Source organism: Natrix helvetica (genome assembly GCF_964273705.1).
Source record: "Natrix helvetica genome assembly, chromosome: W".
NCBI lineage: Eukaryota > Metazoa > Chordata > Lepidosauria > Squamata > Natricidae > Natrix > Natrix helvetica.
Genome location: NC_138555.1, coordinates 85,625,787 through 85,648,843, shown reverse-complemented (window position 1 = coordinate 85,648,843; position 23,057 = coordinate 85,625,787). Strand labels below are relative to the sequence as shown.

At 50.8% G+C, this 23,057-nt stretch overlaps 2 protein-coding genes across 2 annotated transcripts in view; one reads left to right on the top strand and one right to left on the bottom strand.

Annotated features, from left to right (window-relative positions):
• LOC309400644 (fibroblast growth factor 11-like) overlaps positions 1-418 on the bottom strand; it is a gene marked incomplete at its 5' end in the record, with an annotated part of 18,857 nt that extends 18,439 nt beyond the window's left edge. The window contains one exon of the mRNA XM_081969207.1: positions 390-418. Coding sequence (XP_081825333.1) covers positions 390-418 — 29 coding nt within the window. The remainder of the gene's footprint in view (positions 1-389) is intronic.
• Positions 419-5,979: 5,561 nt separating this feature from the next.
• The window catches only part of LOC309400738 (neuroligin-2-like), a gene marked incomplete at its 3' end in the record, with an annotated part of 34,041 nt that continues 16,963 nt past the window's right edge, over positions 5,980-23,057 (top strand). Inside the window, exons 1-2 of the mRNA XM_081969375.1 lie at positions 5,980-6,641; positions 17,419-17,475. Coding sequence (XP_081825501.1) covers positions 6,176-6,641; positions 17,419-17,475 — 523 coding nt within the window. The 5' untranslated portion in view covers positions 5,980-6,175. The remainder of the gene's footprint in view (positions 6,642-17,418; positions 17,476-23,057) is intronic.

Sequence of the window (23,057 nt, the reverse complement as noted above, 5' to 3'; positions counted from 1 at the left end):
TGTGTTGAGGAAGAGAAAAATCCAGAGTTTCTCAGCCGTTGCAGAGCACTGGTTTTCCGAGTATTCAAGGCGCTAGTCCATAGTGGCCCCAGGTGCAGCCGCAGGGAGGCCCTGACCTGCCATTCTTCATTTAGTGGGGAAAACTGACTTACAATCGATCCTCACTCTTACGACCATCGTAGCCTGTGTCCCCTCCCCAGTTGTGTGATCAAAACGCTTGGCGGCTGGCTCGCATTTATGACGTTTTGCGGCGAACCAGGGTCGTGCGAAGCCCTTTGGCGACCTTCCGACGAGCCACGTTAACAAACGGGCGACTAACTTAACCCCCGCCACGATTCATTTAACAACGGTGGCAAGAGAGGCCGTCCAATGAGGCCCAGCAGCTTCACGTAGCGGCAGAAATGTGGAGCTGCTTCATGGCCGTACGTTGGGGTCTACCTGCATCCATTGAATGGCTGCGGTGATTCACTTAGTAACGGTGGGAGGGGGGAAGGTCATAAAATCGGGCAGGGCTCCCTTAACAACCGTTTTCTTTTGCAACGGAAACTCTGATCTCAATGCTGGTTGTTAAGTCGAGGACTCCCCGTGTTTTAGGAGCCTTTGGGGGAGGGGGGAGGAATCACTCATGCGTGTTCAGAGGTGTGTTGCCGCTGATGTCATCGGCAGGCGGGAGAAGCCGTGATTTCATTATTCAAAAGAAATATAAATTCCGCCATCTTGTGTGTGTAATGACTGCAAGAATCGGGGTGCTGTCACTTTCCCCTCCATCACGGACCCATAGAGCTCAGCCGGACCCCAACCCCAGAAGTCCTAACAGGACCCCTGGATACATATCAAATGGGATGCATTGGTGACGAGGAATTCTGGGAGCTGAGGGCACATTCCATGCCTTGCTAAACCACAACCCCCAGCAATCCCTGTCAGCCTGACACTGAAGGATGCTGGGAGTTCTAGTGCAGAGAGCTGGTGAGGTTTGAAGTCGATAGACAACCGGCGGCATTTTTAACCCTGCTGACGGAAGGGGATTATGAGTGTTGAAATCCTGCCCGTTGGGTGGGGGGAAAGTTCTTCTCTTCTGTAGGCCTTGCAAAGTTCTCTAGATGGGTTGGTAGGCCAGCTTAGTGGGGCATGTTTGGTCCGGAATGCGGTGACCATGGTTGATGGGACTTTGATGACCATGGTTGATGTGGGTGAACCTTGGATGACCATGGTTGATGTGTTTGAGCCTTTGATGACCGTGGTTGATGTGTGTGAGTCTTGGGTGACCATGGTTGATGTGTTTGAGCTTTGGGTGATCATGGTTGATGTGTGTGAGCGTTTAATAATTGTGGTTGATGTATTTGAGTGTTGGGTGACTGTGGTTGATGTGGGTGAATGTTGGATGGCTGTCGTTGATGTGTTTGAGCCTTGGATGACTGTGATTGATGTGCTTGAGCCTTGGATGACTGTGGTTGATGTGCTTGAGCCTCGATGATCATGGTTGATGTGTTTGAGCCTTGGATAATGATGGGTGATGTGTTTGAGTGTTGGGTGACTATGGTTGATGTGTTTGAGCCTTCAATGACCATGGTTGATATGTTTGAGCTTTGGGTGAGTGTGGTTGATGTGTTTGAGACTTTGATGATCATGGTTGATATGTTTGAGCTTTGGGTGATCATGGTAGATGTGTGTGAGCCTTTAATAATTGTGGTTGATGTGTTTGAGCCTTGGATAACTGTGGGTGATGTGTTTGAGCCTTGGATGACTGCGGTTGATGTGTTTGAGCCTTGGATGACTGCGGTTGATGTGTTTGAGCCTTGGATGACTGCGGTTGATGTGTTTGAGCCTTGGATGACTGCGGTTGATGTGTTTGAGCCTTGGATGACTGCGGTTGATGTGTTTGAGCCTTGGATGACTGCGGTTGATGTGTTTGAGCCTTAGATGACTGCGGTTGATGTGTTTGAGCCTTGGATGACTGTGGTTGATGTGTTTGAGCCTTGGATGACTGCGGTTGATGTGTTTGAGCCTTGGATGACTGTGGTTGATGTGTTTGAGCCTTGGATGACTGTGGTTGATGTGTTTGAGCCTTGGATGACTGCGGTTGATGTATTTGAGCCTTGGATGACTGTGGTTGATGTGTTTGAGCCTTGGATGACCATGGTTGATGTGTTTGAGCCTTGGATGAGTGTGGGTGATGTGTTTGAGCCTTCAATGACCATGGTTGGTGTGTTTGAGCCTTGGATGACTGCGGTTGATGTGTTTGAGCTTTGGATGAGTGTGGGTGATGTGTTTGAGCCTTCAATGACCATGGTTGATGTGTTTGAGCTTTGGGTGAGTGTGGTTGATGTGTTTGAGCTTTGGGTGATCATGGTAGATGTGTGTGAGCCTTTAATAATTGTGGTTGATGTGTTTGAGCCTTGGATAACTGTGGGTGATGTGTTTGAGCCTTGGATGACTGCGGTTGATGTGTTTGAGCCTTGGATGACTGCGGTTGATGTGTTTGAGCCTTGGATGACTGCGATTGATGTGTTTGAGCCTTGGATGACTGTGGTTGATGTGTTTGAGCCTTGGATGACTGTGGTTGATGTGTTTGAGCCTTGGATGACTGCGGTTGATGTGTTTGAGCCTTGGATGACTGTGGTTGATGTATTTGAGCCTTGGATGACTGCGGTTGATGTGTTTGAGCCTTGGATGACCATGGTTGATGTGCTTGAGCCTTGATTGACTGTGGCCGATGTGTTTGAGCCTTGGATGACTGTGATTGATGTGTTTGAGCCTTGGATGACTGTGGTTGATGTGTCTGAGCCTTGGGTGACTGTGGTTGATGTGTTTGAGCCTTGGATGACTGTGATTGATGTGTTTGAGCCTTCAATGACCATGGTTGATGTGTTTGAGCTTTGGGTGAGTGTGGTTGATGTGATTGAGCCTTCAATGACCATGGTTGATGTGTTTGAGCTTTGGGTGATCATGGTTGATGTGTGTGAGCCTTTAATAATTGTGGTTGATGTGTTTGATCCTTGGATAACTGTGGGTGATGTCTTTGAGCGTTGGGTGGCTGTGGTTGGTGTGGGTGAACCTTGGATGACCGTGGTTGGTGTGTGTGAGCCTTTAATAATTATGGTTGATGTATTTGAGCTTTGGATTACCATGGTTGATCTGGGTGAACCTTATGTGACCATTTTTTATGTGTTTGAGCTTTGGGTGACCATGGTTGATGTGTAGTGAGCCTTGCATGAGCATGGTTGTTGTATTTGAGCACTGGTTCACCATGATTGGTGTTTGTGTTAATCTCAGAAGCCCACGGGTGACTCCTCAGTGAATCTTGAGTGACCATGGATGACGCCCATGTGGTTCTTTTAAGGCCATGCATGACTGTCATGTGAACTTCAAAAGATCATGGATGATACGTGTGTGAATCTTTGTACGCCATGGATGACGGAAGTGGAACATGACATGGAAGTGGAACAGCTTGCCTCCAGAAGTTGTGAATGCCCCAACACTGGAAGTCTTTAAGAAGATGTTGGATAGCCATCTGTCTTAATACGGTATAGGGTTTCCTGCCTAGGCAGGGGGTTGGACTAGAAGGCCTCCAAGGTCCCTTCCAACTCTACTATTGTATTGTATTGTATCTTGGGAGACCATGGATGGTGTGTGTCTCTATACCTCCTCTGTCCATGGTGTCTTCCTGTTCTTCCTTCCTCCTTCCCCTTTCCTCTTAATTTTGCTCCATCCATTGGCTCTCCCCGCCCCTCCCAAAGTCCCAGGTGTGGATCGCTACTCCCCCCCCCCCGCAATTCCTTGGCCACCCAGGTGCTGTGGGGAGGGCAACGTGGGGTTCTGCCCCCCCTCCCAGCCCCCCCTCTCTGGGCCTTTGGATTCTCCCAGACACAATTTGGTACTAATTACACGTTCCTGCTTCTAATTGCCATATTGTGAATGATAAACAAAAAAACTCCAATTTTATTTAATTAAAGACCTGGGAAAATTCACCAGGGAGAAATTGGGTACGGTGAAGAAGGGGCTCTGGGAGAGAAGGCCACGGCCCTCCGCAGAGGAGGAGGAGGAGGCAGGTCTGACTGGGGTGCTGACGCTAACTGGGACCCCTGTCCTTCCGTGGATCTGGGCCCTCCAGTCGGCGGGGTGGTCCTCGATTAACGTCCATTCTTTTGCCTCCATTCAGCCTGACTCTATGGAGCTTGAGCCTCTCCGTAGACGTTCCTTTAGCAACCGTTCAAAGTTACAGCAAGTTTGGGGGGGGAAACAACAACTTATGACCGGTCCTCGCACTTACAACTGTCATAAGTGTGAACATTTAGATGCCTGGCAAACCGGTGTGCATTCAAGAACGGTTGCAGCGTCCCTGGGGGTCACGTGATCCCCAAGTGGGAGCTTCCCTGCCGGCTTCCGACGAGCCAGAGAAGCCAGATTCGCTTAACGACTGTGATTCACTTAACACCGGCAGCCATTTGTTTTTTAGAAAAAGGTCGTCCTATGGGGCCAAATGTCCTGAGCAAAATTCCCTTGCTTAGCAACGGAAATTGGCATCTCCGTTGTGGTCGCTAAGGCGAGAACTCCCTGTGCCGCATGATTCGTTTCACAGTTAAGGCGAGCCGCTTAACAACGGGGCCAATAAAGAACATAAAACCACGCACGGCTCGCTTAGCAACGGCCATCGCAGTCGTAGGTTGGGGACTGTCTGTGCCCTTTTCTGGAGGCTGGGATGTCGCTCAGTGAGCCCCAGGAGACCAAAGGCCGTCCTTGACTTACAACCATTCGTTTAGTGACCAAAGTTACAACGGCACCGAAGGAACCGTTTTTCAAACTTACGACCGCTGCCGCATCTCCAGGGTCGCCTGATCAAAACTCAGATGCGTGGCAACTGACTCAAATTTACGATGGTCCCAGGGCCCCCATGATCCTCTTATTTACAACCATCCACTGAGCAAAGTCAAAGGGGAAGCCGGGTTAATTTAATGACCGTGTGACTCACTTAACAACTGCAGGGATTCCCTTAACCACCGTGGCAGGCAAGGTCGTAACACGAGGCACGATTCACTGAAGAACTGTTCTTGTTTAGCGATAGGAATTTGTGGGGGGCATTGTGGTCGTAAGTCGAGAACTCCCTGTATAAGCCAGGAGCCCCATGGGTTGGTCTTAACTGTGAGACACCTGGACAGCTCCATTGTCCTTCTAGGCCAAGGGGCAGTTTGGTTAGAGGTGACATCTCCACATCCAGAGATCCCATCGTGGTGTCCTTAGGGCAGTAGAAGAAGCCACTTGGACATCTTGAGATCTTCACATCTCCTGGGATGTCCCCATAGAATGAAGACCGATGTGAAGGGCACCCTTCCCCAACCCAGGATGAGTTATGGGTTGTCCTTGGATTGGAGAACCCATAACTCCTGATCTCTCATCTCCTCCCTCTTCTTCTTGAGGGATCTCCTGGAATCCTTTGAGGTGGGCCTTGAGTGCGTTGGTGAAGGGTGAGGGATCCACCCTGAGGTGTATTGCTCCACATTGTGGCCCAATTGGTGGCATACTCTTGGGTTCCTCCTGAAGACATGGCCCTTCCCTCTTCTCCCTTGGAACGGGAACCCCCATGAGATGCTGGTCTGCATCTCCATCTTCAGCATCTTCTGGGAAGTCCGCCATGAGAACTTGGTTTGCCCGTTAAGCCCTCCTACACTTCTTCTCACCCCAGTCTGTTTCCCGAAATGAGATTTGGGGTTGGGCGACTTGGTGTGTGTGTGTGAGTCTCAACGGGTCTCCTGGAGGGAAAGGGGACCTCTTCAGCAGAGATGGAGAGATGAAGTTCTTCTTCTGTTTGGCCCATTGGGTCCACCTGCCTCTAACTGCTGCCTTTTTTCTTGTTACTTCTGCTTGACCCACAACTTCCCTTCTCTCTCTCTCTCTCTTCCCCCTCCCTGAACTTCTAGGTGCCTCTCTCGGAACCCCCCCCCCCCGGCTGGCGGTTGTGGTGCCCCACCATGGAACGCAACAGATGTCCTACCTTCACCAGAACTTTGTTGGACTTCTCCTCCTAGGACGGTTTGGGTTTTCTCGACTTCTGGGCTTGGCCGTCCTCCTTCCTCTTCCTCCTCCTCTTCCTCCTCTTCTGCTGGCGCTGCTTCTGACTCTTTCTCCCCCCTCCCCCCACTTGTGAAGGACCTCCAAATTGGCATCTTCTCCGGCCACCATGTTCCTCTCGTCTCCGAGCTGCGTCCGTCGGATGTTGAACGTCCGGCCGGGTTCCGCCCTCCTCTTCTGGCTCCTGGGGCTGGCCCTGCGCCCGTTGCCCCTCTCGGGGCAGAAGCCCGAGGACAAGTACCCCGTGGTGCCCACCAACTACGGCAAGCTGCGTGGCATCAAGAAAGGGCTGAACAACGAGATCTTGGGTCCAGTGGTGCAGTACCTGGGCATCCCCTACGCCACGCCGCCCGTCGGCGAGCGCCGTTTCCAGCCGCCCGAGGCCCCCGCTTCCTGGTCCGAGGTGCGCAATGCCACGGCGTTCGCCCCGGTGTGCCCGCAGAATATCCATGGCATGCTGCCGGCCATCATGCTACCCGTCTGGTTCACCGACAATCTGGAAATCGTGGCCAATTACGTCCAGAATCAAAGCGAAGATTGCTTGTACCTCAACATCTACGTGCCCATGGAGGATGGTAAGCAGCGGGCACAGGGTGGGCATAGGGGGCTTGGGGGGGGGCTGTCTTAGGACCATTCTCAATCCCGGAGGGGGGTCTTCCTTACCCAAGGCCCCCACCCCTCTTTTTTCTCTCCATTCTTTCCTCGTTTGGATTGTCCCATCTGCAACCAGAGCCAGCGTAGTGCCAGCTTCAGCCCTTCTTCTTCGCCCAAGGTGTGCCCGCCTCATTTTTCTTGGGGAGGGGGAGGGCGCTTTCTTCCAGCAGGCGAATGAAGCCCCCTTTTCTTGGGGGGGGGTCTCTCCATCTGGAAAAGGAGGGTGTCTCTCTCTGCGCAGAGGGGCCAGGGGGAGGGGGTACCCCCAAAAGGCAGGAGGTCTCGTCCTTTGGGATAGGAGGGGATGTGGATGGAGACCCCCTCCTCAAAAGCTCAGCTTGGCTGGTTTAGGTTCATTTGGGACCCCTCCTCTCCTTTCTTTCAGCCTCCCATGCGTACCGGGTCCTAAAACCTGTGGATTTTACAGGCAGTCCTTGATTTACGACCGTTCGTTTAGCGACGGTTCGAAGGGACGGCCCTGAAAAATGAGACTTTTAAGACCCTTCCTCACACTTCCGACTGTTGTAGCGTCCCAAATGCGGTCTTCATGTCACGCCATCCCCTTTTGGGGGGGGGGGAGTCAGATTCGCTTAATGGCCGTGGGATATGGTGTTTACTTAACCAACTGCAGCGATTCACTTTGCAATGGTGGCCAGAAGGAGGTCGTAAAACAGGGCAAAATCGCCTTTTTTTAAAAAAAAAAGGTCTCGCTTGAGCTGCAGAAGCGTCGCCGTTGTAAGTCGAGGACTCTCCGGAACAGGAAGCCCTTGACTTACGACCGTTCTTTTTCGCCACCCTTCGAGCGCTCCAAAAAAAGTAAGTCCTCGGACTTACAACCGTCCCGGTGTCCTATGGTCACGAGAACAAAATATGGGGGGGGGGGGAGGTTGGCAACTGGGGATTTTTGAGTGGGGGACTATCTCAAAGACTTACGACAGAATTCCCATCACTAAGCAAGTTGAGGTAAAAGAGAGGGGGCAAGAGGTGCCAGTTGGGAAGGGAATGGCTTTGAATGGTTGCTGAGCTAATGGTCATAAGACAAGGACCACCTGAAGACAAGCGAATGGCCCAGTTGGAGCCCCTAACTGGCTTTACTTCTTCCCTCCTCGTCTTCCTCCTCCCTGCTGCCCCCTTTGCTCCTCCTTTCTAAAGCTCCTGATTTTACCCTCCCCCTCTCCTAGTCCTCAACTTACGACACAATGGGAACTCGAATTTCCGTGGCCAAACCAGTCGCTAAACGAGTTCCACCCGATTCTGCCACCTTTCTTTGAGTTTTTTTTGCCCTGGTCGTTAAATGAATCAAGCCCCTCCCACCCTTTGTTGGGGGAATAACAGAGCTGTTAAGTAAGTAAGCCCCACAGTCATTAACTGAATCCGGCTACCTTCATGAACGCTGCTGGTCAGAACATCGCCAAAGGGGCTCACACTATGATCGTCATAACTACGAGCTACTTGCCAAGCGTCGGGATTTTGATTACATGTCCGTGGGGATGCGGCGACAGTCGTAAGTGTGAAAAATGGGTCGTCGGTCACTTTTTTTCAGTGCCGTTGTAACTTGGAGCAGTCACTAACGAAGGGTCATAAGTCGAGGACTACCTGTGTTCATTTATTTCTCATTTGGGGCGTCCCCCCCCTTAATTAGGCAGCTGCTCCCCAATTTCCTGCCCCCTTTTTTCTGAGCCCCGAATGTCTCCCATCCACCGATTCTGCCACCCTGGGGCCAGTTTCGGATCTCGCCACGCAAACCTGGCTGCGTGCCAAACTTCCTGCCCAGCGCAAATGCCAGTCTGCCTCTCTTTGCACGGACGCGTGTAAATGCCCACTGGCGTGGGCTTCCTCTCCCGAGATGGGTGGTGAGTGGGGGGTCTCCTCCATCCCAGGGACAGGAATGCTGGCTAGGAAACCCCCTCCCCTTCTTCAATACAAATACAAATACCATAGCAGAGATGGAAGGGACCTTGGAGGTCTTCTAGTCCAACCCCCTGCCTAGGCAGGAAACCCTACGTTATTATGATGGTATTTTATTCATTCAACATGAAACTGAATCAACGGAACATTTAAAAATGGATCACAAATACCATTGAATTGTTGTTGTTATTATTATTATTATTATTATTATTATTATTATTATTATTATTGTAGTTAGTCCTCGACTTACGACTGCAACAGAGCCCAGCGTCTCCGTTGCTAAGCGAGGCACTGGTTAAGCTGAGCTTCGCCCCGTTTTATGACCTTTCCTTGCCACCCTCCTGAAGGGAATTCCCGCAATTTGTAAAGGAGCCACGCGGCCGTTAAATGAACCATGGAGATGGTAGCAAAAGGGGATCGCCCGAACACCCCCGGGACGCGGCGACCATCGTAAACACGAGTCGGTTGGCCGAGCGTCTGAGTTTCAATCCCGTGACCATCGGAGATGGCTGCCTCGGTTGTTGAAGTCCTAAAATCACTCCCCCCCCCATTAAATCGTACCTTCGGATGGTCACTAAACGGACCGTTGTAAGTCGAGGACTCTGGGGGGGGAGGAGGAAGCGGGTGTGGGTGAGCCCTCCCCCCATCCTTCCCTGGGGGGGGGTGTTTTATCCCCCCCTCCCCAATTTCCCAGACCGCCACCCATTCTTTTGCGGTACTGCTAAGGCAGGTTGCCTTGGCAACAGGGGGAAAATGGCATTAAGGAAAAAAAGGGGAAATCGGGAGGCAGCAAAAACAAGACAGCTAAGTCTCCCTTTTTCCCTCAGGAGGATGAGGATGAGGAAGGGGCTGCGGGGTGCAGACCCCCCCCAATCTCTCCTCCTCCCCACTGCATCCTCCCCCCCTCTCCCCTCCCCCCCCCTTTGTAGATTCCCATCCTTGGTGTTGGTTGCAGGAAAAACTCCCCCTCCCTGAAAGGGCTGTGTGGGGAGGGGGGGTTCCCTGATCAGGGGGGCTGCTGAGCCCTCTAGCCCCCCCCCCCCGGCATGGTGCGGTGCAGTGGGGGGGGGGCTTAGGGGCTTAGGGAAGAGCTAGAGAGGGGGGGGAGAGAAAGCAGAGCAGGCGAGAGACTGTTTCTGCTGAGCGAAGAAGAAGCCCCCCCCCCTCCGAAGAAGTTTACACCAGGTGAAAAATGGGTTTAATTTGGAAAACAAGGGGAAGGGGAGATCAGAGGCTTGGGCTCCGGATTCAGCCCCCCCTCCCATCCTCACCCTCTCTTCCTTCTTCCTTCCTCTTCATCCTCTTTTCCTTCCTGCCCTCCTTTTTCTTCTCTTCCTCCTCCTCAAACTCCTGCTAGTCTTCCTCCTTCCTTCCTTCCTTCTTTCCTCCTCCTCTTTCTCCTCCTCTTCTTCCTCCTTCAATCTCCTCCCTTCCTCTCCTCTCCTTCCTTCTTTCCTTCCTCTCCTCCTCCTCCACATCTTCCTCCTCCTCCTATTCCATCCACCTCCTCTTTCTCCTCCTCCTCTTCTTCCCTCCTCCTCTTCCATCTCTTCCTTCCTCCCCTCCCCTTCTCCTCTTCTTTGTTCCTTTCCTCCTCCTTCCTTCCTTCCTCCTCCTCTTTCTTTCTCCTCCTCTTCTGTCCACCTCCTCTTTCTCCTCCTCTTCTTCCCTCCTCCTCTTCCATCTCTTCCTTCCTCCCCTCCCCTTCTCCTCTTCTTTGTTCCTTTCCTCCTCCTTCCTTCCTCCTCCTCTTTCTTTCTCCTCCTCTTCTGTCCACCTCCTCTTTCTCCTCCTCTTCTTCCTTCCTCCTCTTCCATCTCCTCCTTCCTCTCCTCCCCATTCTCCTCTTCCTGCCCTTCCTCCTTCTTTCTCCCCTCCTTTTCCTCTTCCTACTCCTCTTCCTCCTCTTCCATCCCCTCCTCTTCCTTCTTCTTTCCTTCCCCCTCCCCCTCTTCTTCTTCCCCTGTGTGCAGAAGGCAGGATGAAACATTTTTCTGGGGGTCTTCCCCCACCCTTTCCTTCTCCCTTCCTCCCCCCCCATTAATTCCTGCTTAGTCAAGTCAGGGGGGAAAAGCACAGACACCCCCCACCCCACAAACCCCTCCCTCCCACGATGTGCCATTAAAGAAATCTTGTTTGTGGCTTACTCACAATTAGCTTGCATGTTCTCCCCCTAGAATTAAAAGTCAGACCTTTCCCAGCCCCCAGATTCGGGGCAGGGGGAGGGCTGGGGAAAGAGGAGTCTCAGCATAAATCTGCATAAATCTGCATGGAAATGAGGGGCCTTTAGCTTCCCTCCCCAGGAAAGATGGAGGCATTGCAGGGAGGGGGCTGCAGGTTTCCAAGCATTTCTATGAAAAATAATTAATTGGGGGAGGGGCTGGATAATTGGCAGATGAAGCCGGGGTCCCTAAAAGGATGTTTCCAGGGAGTCCTCGCCTTACGACCACAACTGAGCCCAACATCCCATCGCCAAACAAGTGGGGGCTTGGCCCTCGCTCCCCGCAGTCGTTAAGCGAATCCTTGCAGTTGTTAAGCGAACCTGGCTTCCCCGTTGCTCGTCAGAAGGTCGTTGAAGGGGAATCAAGTGACCCTGGGATGCTGCAACCCGTCACAAATGCGAGACACAAACACGGTCGTAAGCGCAAGGGCAGTTTTTTCAATGCCCTAACTCCGAACGGTTGTAAGGGAGTCTCTCATACTCTATTCCCCCCACCAAATTATAAGGAAGTGACCCCCTCCCCGATTCTTCCAGCTGCAACTTGCAAAAAAAGGGATATAAAACAGGTTTTTGGGATTCACTGTGTTTTCCGTGGCTTTAAATAAAATAAAATCACTGCAGGATAAATCCAATTTATTGCCCGGGTGTGCCCAGTCGTTCCCTTGAATGGGCCTTCTGGGGACCCCTCCCTCCATGGACATCTTCGAATGAGGAGTGGCGGTCCAGCACATCTGGAAGGATAGAAGTTGGAGGCCAGCAGGATAGGGTGGAGCCCTGTCCCAATCGGAGCACCCTGGGAATTATAGTTTGGGAAGGAAAACAATTCCCAGGATTTGTGGGGGAAGGAGGGGGTGCAGGCGGGGGGAAGGGGACAGTAGGACAGTTGGAAAAGATATGGGGGGGTCCTGGGGGGGCTGAGGAGCTGGTCCCTACCCTGAAGGTCTCTCTTGCGCCTGGTTCTGCTTTTTTCCTTCTTCCCTCTCACTAGCTTCTTGCTTTAAGGTGAGCGAGTGATATCCTGTCTTCACCCTGCCCCCATATAAGGGGTGGGGGAGAAAGGAAGGGGACCAGTGGTGGGTTTCAAATTTTTTTGGAACCTACTCTGTGGGTGTGGCCTCCTTTGTGGGAGTGGCTTGCCGGCCATGTGACCTGGTGGGAGTGGCTTGGCAGTCATGTGACCAGGTGGGCATGGCTAACTTGGAAAATGTGGTGAAACTCACTTAACGATGCTCTTGCTTAGCAACCAAAATTTTGGGCTCAATTGTGGTCATAAGTTCTTTTTCTTTCTTTCTTTCATCTCTCTCTCCCACTTTCTTTTTTTCTTTTTCTTTTTCTCTCTCTCTCTGGCTCTTTCTCTCTCTCTCCCTCTCTCCCTCTCTGTCTCCCTCTGTCATTTTCTCTGGGTGTCTATCTGTCTGTCTCTCTCTCTGTATCTCTGTCTCTCTCTCCTCCTTCCCCCATCTCTGTCACTCTGTGTGTGTGTGTCTGTCTGTCTCTCACTCACTCTGTGTGTGTGTGTGTGTGTCTGTCTCTGTCTCTCCCTCTGTCTCTCTCCCCTCCCTTCCTCTCTCTCTGTCACTCTGTGTATGTGGGTGTGTCTGTCTCTCACTCATTCACTTAATCACTCACTCTGTGTGCCTCTCTCTATCTTTCTCTCCCTCCCTCCCCCTCTCTGTCTCTGTGTGTGTGTGTGTGTGTGTGTGTCTGTCAGTCTCTCTGATTCCCTCCCTCACTCCCTCTCTCTGTCTGTCTGTCTGTCTCACTCACACACACACACTGTGGTCACCTTGTTGAGTGTTCCAATCACATTTGAAACACTCAACAACTGGCTTGCATTTATGGTATTTTGCAGCATTCTGCAGTCATAGGACCAAAATATATGCTTTTAACCATATATTTTGGTCCTATGACTGCAGAATGCTGCAAAATACCATAAATGCAAGCCAGTTGTTGAGTGTTTCAAATGTGATTGGAACACTCAACAAGGTGACCACAGTGTGTGTGTGTGAGTGAGACAGACAGACAGAGAGAGAGAGGAACAGAGAGGGAGTGAGAGAGGGAAGCAGAGAGAGACTGACAGAGTCTGACAGAATCAGAGAGGTACTTTTAACTACCTGGCAGCGGCGTTTTTCCTTGGGGGGCTCTTCAGAACATCCTAAGACTTCGGAGGGAAGCCTCCAGCCCGGAGCAGGAGCAAAGCCCCTTTTCCAACTGGCCTTTCCTCGCTTGGAGGGCTTTGGAGGGAAGCTTCTGCATAAGCCCGGCCGAGTGACAACAAGTTCCCACCGTTACGAAGCCTCGGAGGCTGTAATTTTCTGAGCTGTGCGCGCCCGCTTTTTTTCCACGGCGTGGAGCAGCAGCGAGGTTTGTGTGGCCGGCAATCACTCCAAATGCCATCCGGGAAGACGAGGAACGTGAGGGGGGGACCGTTGACGGCCTCCGCAATCATCGCTCGCCTCGCAGAGCCTCGTTGCTGCTCCACGCCGTGGAAAACAGGCGCGCGCGCACAGCTCAGAAAATTACAGCCTCCGAGACTTCGTAACGGCGGGAACTTGTTGTCACTCACCCGGGCTTCTGCAGAAGCTTCCCTCCGAAGCGTTCTGAGCCTCGGAGGCTGTAATTTTCTGAGCTGTGCGCGCGCGCCTGTTTTCCACGGCGTGGAGCAGCAGCGAGGTTTGTGTGGCCGGCAATCACTCCAAATGCCATCCGGGAAGACGAGGAACGTGAGGGGGGGACCGTTGACGGCCTCCGCAATCATCGCTCGCCTCGCAGAGCCTCGTTGCTGCTCCACGCCGTGGAAAACAGGCGCGCGCGCACAGCTCAGAAAATTACAGCCTCCGAGACTTCGTAACGGCGGGAACTTGTTGTCACTCACCCGGGCTTCTGCAGAAGCTTCCCTCCGAAGCGTTCTGAGCCTCGGAGGCTGTAATTTTCTGAGCTGTGCGCGCGCGCCTGTTTTCCACGGCGTGGAGCAGCAGCGAGGTTTGTGTGGCCGGCAATCACTCCAAATGCCATCCGGGAAGACGAGGAACGTGAGGGGGGGACCGTTGACGGCCTCCGCAATCATCGCTCGCCTCGCAGAGCCTCGTTGCTGCTCCACGCCGTGGAAAACAGGCGCGCGCGCACAGCTCAGAAAATTACAGCCTCCGAGACTTCGTAACGGCGGGAACTTGTTGTCACTCACCCGGGCTTCTGCAGAAGCTTCCCTCCGAAGCGTTCTGAGCCTCGGAGGCTGTAATTTTCTGAGCTGTGCGCGCGCGCCTGTTTTCCACGGCGTGGAGCAGCAGCGAGGCTCTGCGAGGCGAGCGATGATTGCGGAGGCCGTCAACGGTCCCCCCTCGCGTTCCTCGTCTCCCCGGATGGCATCCTGAGTCATTGCCGGCCTCGCAGAACCTCGCTGCTGCTCCACGCCGTGGAAAACAGGCGCGCACGCACAGCTCAGAAAATTACAGCCTCCGAGACTTCGTAACGGTGGGAACTTGTTGTCACTCGGCCGGGCTTATGCAGAAGCTTCCCTCCGAAGCGTTCTGAGCCTCGGAGGCTGTAATTTTCTGAGCTGTGCGCGCGCGCCTGTTTTCCACGGCGTGGAGCAGCAGCGAGGCTCTGCGAGGCGAGCGATGATTGCGGAGGCCGTCAACGGTCCCCCCTCGCGTTCCTCGTCTTCCCGGATGGCATCCTGAGTCATTGCCGGCCTCGCAGAGCCTCGCTGCTGCTCCACGCCGTGGAAAACAGGCGCGCGCGCACAGCTCAGAAAATTACAGCCTCCGAGACTTCGTAAAGGCGGGAACTTGTTGTCACTCACCCAGGCTTCTGCAGAAGCTTCCCTCCAAAGCCCTCCAAGCGAGGAAAGGCCAGTTGGGAAACGGGCCAGAAGACAAGGAACAGCAGTGGCGGCGGGGAGTCAGCCCCGATGCAAAAAAAAACGCCAAGGGGGCGGGGCCGGAAATTACTTCCGGGTTCATTCTTCAACCGGTTCGCACGATCCGGTGCGATCCGGTAGAAACCCACCACTGAAGGGGACCCTTTCCCCCAACTTGCCCAATGGAGCGGGGGGAGAATTCGAACCCTTCACCACTTAGCCAACGGAGCTGGGGGAGGGGGGAAATTCGCAACCCCCCCCCCACGATATCCCCTCTGTGTCAGCATTCCAAATAGCATCAAAAACTAAATCAAAGGCAAAGGATTGCTCCAAGTTCCCAATGTATGAAGAGAGCCACGTTGGCACATCTGGGAAAACCCGAATCTGAAAGCTTCCCGGTTTCCCCCACCCAATTGAAAGTTTATGATCTTGCCCCCCCACACCCACAAGTCCATCCCTGGTCCAATCTCCCTCTGCCCTGCTGGCAGTTTCCACCCATCCAGCTCTGGTCAGGTGCAGAGGTGCAGAGACAAAGGATGACCTTGGCTTTCCAGAAAGAATGCTGTTATGGCTACCTATCCTCTAACTCCGTACAATCCCATTTTCCCACCATAGAAAACGCACCGTAGAATAATAGACAGTGCGGCAGGCCAAAGATCCACAAGAAAAAATGGCTGCAGGCCCGGCACTCTGGGCCATCCAGACGTGCCCCTTGCTGGCTCCTGCCTCCGTCTGCCTTTCCCATCCCAGTAGGTGGCAGTACCCATCCTCCACTGCCCTCCACTGGCTGGAGAAGAGAGCAGCTTAAAGTCTTTGAAACGGGGATGAGCCCTGTTGGAAGAGCGGAGGGCCACTACTCTTGCCTCTGGACTGGTGGAGGGACCCAGAAAAGAAAGACACACATTGGGGGTGTGTATTTGTGCATCATTCCACACATACACCTCAGTTTCCCATCAATTTGGATGGGGTTTTTGGGTGGGGTGGGGGCTGAGGGTTGAGACAGAGATGGCGAACTTTGTAGAAGCTTCTCCCAATTTTGAAGACGACTATAGAAGCCACCCAGGTCCCATCTTTCCGGGGCCCCTTCAGTGCTTACTCCCTTCTGCAATTCGAGCTGCCTGTTTGGCCCCCAGTGCAGCTGCAGGCTGATGGAAGCCTCGCTTCTTTTCTGAGTGCATTGCATGCACAACTGTTGCATGCAATGGTACACTTGGGGTTGCCTTCTCGGTTGTTATGACTCCTGCCCCCCACAGTTTCCTATGTTCTTGGCTTGGTACCCCAATAATCCAGCTTTTTCCTCTAAGCCAGGGGTGTCCAAACTTGGGAACTTTAAGACTTTAAGACCAGCTGGGGAATTCTGGGAGTTGAAGTCCACAAGTCTTAAAGTTCCCAAGTTTGGACACCCCTGCTCTAAGCAAAAGTCCCAGATTGTCTCCTCTTTTCCATTAAACCTTGGGTCTGTTTTTCCCAGTGTCCCCCTGGCAGGACTGGTTAATTTGAGTGGGGGTTTCCCCAAATGTGGCCACTTTGAAGACTTGTGGACTTCAACTCCCAGAATCCCCCAGTTGGCAAGGGTTTACCAGAATTCAGCATGGATAGAGGACAAGAACAACTGTAGTTAGACTATTGCATTTTTTTGAAATCACTTAATAGATGGTGGGAATGCAGTAGATGTAATATATCTTGAAATCAGGGAAGTGGGGGGGGGGGGAAAGTACTGGCTGGGGAATTCTGGGAGTTGAAGTCCACAGGTCTTTAAATGGTTGCGTTGACGTATAGAATCTAATAGATCACTGGGAATTGGCATCCTTTGGCACTGTTTTTCCTGGATTGTTTTAATTAACTTTATATCAGGGTCTCCCATCATGGCCACTTTGAAGACTTGTGGACTTCAACTCCCAGAATCCCCCAGTTGGCAAGGGTTTACCAGAATTCAGCATGGATAGAGGACAAGAACAACTGTGGTTAGACTAACTTTATCGCATTTTTTGAAAAGGCTTAATAGAAGGTGGGAATGCAGTAGACGTAATATAACTTGAAGTCAGGGAAGTGGGGGGGGGGAAGTACTGGATGGGGAATTCTGGGAGTTGAAGTCCACAGGGCTTAAAATTGGCCAGGTTTTGAGACCTCTGGGTTAAATCATCTGGCTAAGATGTTTCCACCCCATTTGAACGTCTACCTGTCCACCTCTTGTGAAATGCACAGCTGGTGGTGGTGGTGGTGGGGAAAGAGAGGTAGGATTGGAACTCGGGATCCAGGCCCTCATTTCCCACCCTCGGGGGTCTCCAGATGAGGCAAGAAAATACGTTTCTGTCCATTCTCCCCGAATTTAACCGTTCCGCCAACCTCCCACTTTGCTTCCTCTCTAACCAATCTTTCATTTCACAGCTTCTTGTGTTTTCTGTGTCGTATTTTTTTTTTCTGGTGGGGAAAATAAAAGTGAAATAAATGGCTCTCTCGCACACGCACCCACACACACACCTGATACGGAATTCCGGAAAATGAAATGAACGAATGAACGAAACCCTCCCCCCAAAAAAGACCCTAAAAATTGTTTGTATTTTGCTAAAAAGACAAAAAATATATATGTTTTTTTCCCTTTTTGATGCGCCAAAAAAAAAACACAATTTCTTTTTTTTTTCTTGATCTTTCTCTCTCTTTTTTTCCCCCTGTCCCATTTTTCCTTTTTCTTCTTTTTTCTTGTTCGTAGGTCCGCTCACCAAAAAGCGTGAGGAAGCGTCAGCTAACAATCCCTCTCCAGACGAAGGTATTTTTTCCTGCATGTTTCACAATCTTGCTTTTTTTTTTATAAACCAAACAAAAAAAATATTTTCCTTTTTCGTTTTTGGTTTTTAACTTCTTCTTTTTTTAAAAAAAAATAAAAACCAGAACAAATGAAATATATATATATATACGTACCGTATGAATTTTGGCCAATTCCACTCCCATTTTTTTTTTCCTCCTTTTTTTGGTCTTCTCTTCGAACTAAAAAAAAAACCTGTCTTCCCTTCTTGTTTTGCAAAAAAAAAAACCCTTCAGTTTTCACCAGTTCAGTTTCCTCCTTTCTTTAAAAGCTTTTCTTTTTTTTTCTATCTCCCCATTTTTTTGGGAAGGGGAAAAAAATTGCCTTTATCTAAATAAAACAATAGGCAGAGGGGCGTAAGAGTTTTTTGCTAAAAAAAAAAAAGAGAGAGAAGTGCTTTAGCTGTGTGTGGGAATGTGTATACAGGAAGTCCTCGATTTACGACTGCAACTGAGCCCAAAATTTTGGTGGCTGATGGTTGTTAAGTGAGTTTTGCCTCATTTGACGGCTTTTCTTGCCACTGTCATTAAGTGAATCACTGCAGTTGTTAAGTTAGTCACCGGTTGTTAAGTGAAACGGGCTTCCCCGTTGACTTTGGACACTGCAGCGGTCATAAATACGAGCCACTTGCCAAGCGCCTGAATTTTGATCACAGCCATGGGGTTGCTGTGATGGTCGTTAAGTGTGAAAAATGGTCATAAGTCACTTTGTTGAGGGCCGTTGTAACTTTGAACGGTCCACTAAACCAACTGTTGCAAGTCGAGGACTATATGTATTGGTAGTCATCCTTAACTTACAGCCATCCATTTGGCGGCCATTGGAGGCTGTGATGAAAAAATGGCGACCCTCACATTTCTTCATTTTTGGACTTCTTTGCACCATCTCTCATGTGGGGTCGCAGTTTGACTGCTGGCAACTGGCATGTACTTAGGACAGTTGTGGCGTCCCCGAGGTCACGTGATTCGCCCTTCTGCAATCTTTCCAAGCGAAATCCAGCGGGGGAGGGAAGCAAGATTCGCTTAAGAACCCTGCGGTTCGCTCAACGACCCCAACCAGAACAGGTCGCAAAATGAGGTGCGACTCACTTAACGACCTCCTCCGTGAGTCATACGTCGAGGACTACCTGTTAAGCAAGGAGGTAAAATACTCCTCCAGCCTGCATTGTCCTGTTTTGTAGCTTGAAGCAGATTTTTCTGGCGTCCACCAGGATGCCAGTGGGGAAAAGTTTGTTGGTTCTATATAGGAAAGAAGGGGGTTGATCTGCCCACGGCACCCCACCAAAGTTGGGGTCCAGTGGTGGATTCCGGCAGCTGCTGCGGCCGGTCCGTTCAGGGACGCAAGTTGCTCTCCGCATGGCCAGAAACCCCAAACAAAATGGCGGCACCTAAGCAACGCCGGGAGAACCGTTTCGGAGGGGGGCGTGGCAGGCCTGCAGTGACCCACGCCGCCAAGCAACTACGGTTCGGCTGAACCGGTAAGAGCCCCCACAAAATTGGGGTCCTGTGTGGAAACATCTTGAAAGAATCCAAGACCGATTTTTCCCAAATAGGAATTTGCAAGATGGGCTCCTTTGCCAGGTTTCTAACCGCTGGACCGGCCACTGAGAAGCAAGGTCCAGTTTTCCTGGGAAATGCCTGAATCTAGATCAGGGGCGTCCATTTGAGCCACTCTGTGGACTCCAACGCCCAAAATTCCTCAGCCAGTGCAGGCCTGTTCTCCCCCCCCCCCCCACCTCCTATTCCATAGAACAGAGAAATGGCAGAGAAAGGGATTAGAAGAGAGTAAGCAGACCAAGATAGGTTTATATATATAAACACACGGCAAATGTGCAGAATTTCGGTCATGCTGGATAGGAGCAAGAGAAACTGGAGGCCCAACAGGAGGTCCCAGAGTTATGGAAGGGGAGTGGGGCTGCTCCAGGTGGATGGGAGGGGACTGTTGACAAAGAGTATTCGGCCCCCTGATCTTCATCCGAAGAAGCTGGGGCTGAAGTGGGTTTTTTCCCCGTAGGCTAAATAGCAGGATTTCTGTTGAGGTTGAATTTGCAAAGGGCTTTTTGATATGTATGGACATTACAAAATGAGATTCAGCACTGAGAAAAGGGGAGGGAGGGAGGGAGGGAGGGAGGAAGAAAAGAGGAAGGAGGATGAAAGGAAGGAGAGGAAAGAAAGAATATTAAAAAAAGGAAGGAAGGAAAGAAAAGAAATGTGGAAGGAAGGTGGAAGGTATGAAGGAAGGAAAAGGTGAAGGAGAATGAAGGGAAGGAGAGGAATGAAAGAAGATAAAATACGAAGGAAGGAAGGAAGGAAAAGAAATATGTGTAAGGAAGGTGGAAGGAAGAAAGAAAGAAAAGTAGAAGGAGGAAGGAAGAAAACAAAAGGTGAAGGAGAATGAAAGGAAGGAGAGGAATGAAAGCAGATAAAACAGGAAGGAAGGAAGGATGAAAAGAAGGAAGGAAGGAAACAAAAGGTGAAGGAGAATGAAAGTAAGGAGAGGAAGAAACGAAGATAAAACAGGAAGGAAGGAAAAGAAATACGTGGAAGGAAGGAAGGAAGGAAGAAAAGCAGAAGAAGGAAGGAGGGAAACAAAAGGTGAAGGAGAATGAAAGGAAGGATAGGAATGAAAGCTGATAAAACAGGAAGGAAAGAAGGAAGGAAGGAAGGAAGAATGTGAGTGAAGAAGGCAGAGAAGGAAGGAAGGAAGGAAATCAGGAAGGAAGGAAAGGGAGGGGGAAAGAGGAAGGGAGGAAATAAAAGAGGAAGGAGGTTGAAAAGGAGAGGAATGGAAATAGGAAGAAAGGAAGGAAAAGAGGAAGGAGAATGAAGGGAAGGAGAGGAATGAAAGAAGATAAAAATAGGAAGGAAGGAAGGAAGGAAGGAAGGAAGGAAGGAAGGAAGGAAGGAAGGAAGGAAGGAAGGAAGGAAGGAAGAAGTCCTGCTCTCAACCAATTCTATTGTGGGGCTGCCTAAATCCTGCCAGCTAACCCATTTTGCCCACCCGGTCCTCCAGGCCAAAGAGCCGGAGGGAAAGAACAGCCACCAAACAAAGCCAGCCTCTCCAGGACAGACCTCGCTGGCAGGGCCAGGCAGCCCAGGATAAGCACCTAAGCACTGATTGGCTGGGCTGGTCAAGCTATGCGGCTTGCTCCTGCCTTACCTGGCCGGTGGGAGGGGCTTAATGATGTCACGAAGCCTTGCCAGGCCTCTCCTGCCGCAGGGGCTGATGGGATACTCTCAACAAAAGCGGGAGGGGGGCATGCTTTACTCCCCCCTCCCCACCCCTGCCAAAGGGGACAATTTAACCAGGTTAGTGTGATTGTGGGCATAACCCACATCACAAAAAGGGGCTTTTAGAGTCTGCAATGGATGAGATTAGCTCATTAACCTCACCAGGACTAGAAACTTGCTTTTCCAACCATGATGATGATGAAGGATATTTTAGCCAGTGATTTTTTTCTTTCTTTCTCCCCCCCCCTCCCCGCCACCTCTGGTTTAAGCTCTGATTTGGGGTTAATCCCACTGAATTAGATGAGATATAGGCGCTCCAGTTTTCCAACAGTGGGTGTTGTTTGTGTAGCATGTAGCACACAAAATGTGTGAGGGGGCCGTGCCGCGTTTCACATCCAGAGCCCAAAAGGTGCTTTTTCAGCAGGCAGGCGGGAGGGAGGGGGGCAGCTGTGAAATTTCCAACAACCTCCCTTCCCCCCCCCTGAATTCCAGGAGATTGCTTTGTCCTAGGATTATGGAATTGGGATTATTATTATTTTTTCCAAGTGATGCCGAGAAACACTGGTGTGTATGTGTGGGTGTTTGTGTCTCTGTGTGTATGTGTGTATGTGTGTGCAAAGCATCCCTTGCAGGGCCCTAAGACCCTCGCTTAGCCCTGAGGTTCACCTGTCGCTCCTCTGCCCCCCCCCTCCCTGGGGTGTGTGTGAGAAGGCAAGAAAAGATTGAAATAAATGCAAAGTGCTTTGGGTTTTTTTGAAAAATAGGTGTTAAACAGCAGTTCTCAAAGGAAGGCCAAATACAGGTGAAACTCGAAAAATTAGAATATCGTGCAAAAGTTCATTTATTTCAGTAACGCAACTTAAAAGGTGAAACTAATATATGAGATAAGACTCATTACATGCAAAGCGAGATAGTTCAAGCCCTGATTTGTCATAATAGTGATGATTATGGCGTACAGATCATGAAAACCCCAAATCCACCATCTCAGAAAATTAGAATATTACATGCAATCAATAAAACAAGGATTGTACATAGAACAATATCGGACTTCTGAAAAGTATAAGCATGCATATGTACTCAGTACTTGGTTTGGGCCCCTTTTGCAGCAATTACTGCCTCAATGCGGCGTGGCATGGAAGCTCTCAGCCTGTGGCAATGCTGAGGTGTTATGGAAGACCAGGATGCTTCAATAGAGGCCTTCAGCTCTTCTCCGTTGTTCGGTCTCATGTCTCTCATCTTCCTCTTGGCAATGCCCCATAGATTCTCACAGTAATCCTACAGTCATTGAACCAGGTTTTGGTGCTTTTGGCAGTGTGGGCAGCTGGAAAATGAAGTCAGCATCCCCATGAAGCTCATCTGCGGAAGGAAGCATGAAGTGCTCCAAAATCTCCTGGTAGACGGCTGCGTTGACCCTGGTCTTAATGAAGCACAGTGGTCCAAGGTCCTGTTGCTCTTTGGTCCAAAGTCCTCTTGTCTAAAGAGAGCAACTTTTGCCAAAAGCAGTCCTTGACTTATGACCACCGTCGGGACGGATTTTCTGTTGCTAAGGAAGATGGTTGTGAAGCGAGACACCCACTTTTATGACCTTTTTTACTATTATTGAGGAAATATCTGCAGTCGTTAAGTGAATCATGCTTCTCCCCGTTGACTTTCCATGTCGGAAGCCAGGTAGGACGGTCGCAAATGGCGATCATGTGACACCTCCCCCCCCTAGGACGCTGCAATGGACGTTAATATATGCCAGTTGCAAAGTCCCCAAATTATGATCATGGGAACGCTGTGATAGTCGTAAGTGTGAGGACTGACCATAAGTCACTTTTTTCCAACGCCGTTGCAATTCTAACCATTGCTAAATGAACAGTGGTAAGTCGAGGACCGCCTCAGGTAGTCCTCGACTTATGACCATTTATTTAGTGACCATCTAAAGTTAAAAATGTGACATGATCATTTTTCACCCTTACGACCGCTGCAGCATTGGCCTGATCAAAATTCAGACGTTTGGCATACTTACGACAGAGTCCCTGGGGGGTCACGCGATCCCCTTTTGCGACCTCCTGACCAACAAAGTCAAGGGGGATTCACTTAAGGACCGTGTTACTCACCGAACAATGGCAGTGATTCACTTCACCACGCTGAACAGCAAGAAAGGTCGCAGAAATGGAGCAAAATTCACCTCCGCTCAATGGTGGTCGTAACTCGAGGTCTACCTGTGTTGGGATTCCTCTCCCCCTGCCTCCCCCCGCCCCACCCCCCCACGTTTTCTGGGCACCGATCATGAGGCGTGATGAAAATGTAGAGCGTCGTAGATGGAAGATTTGG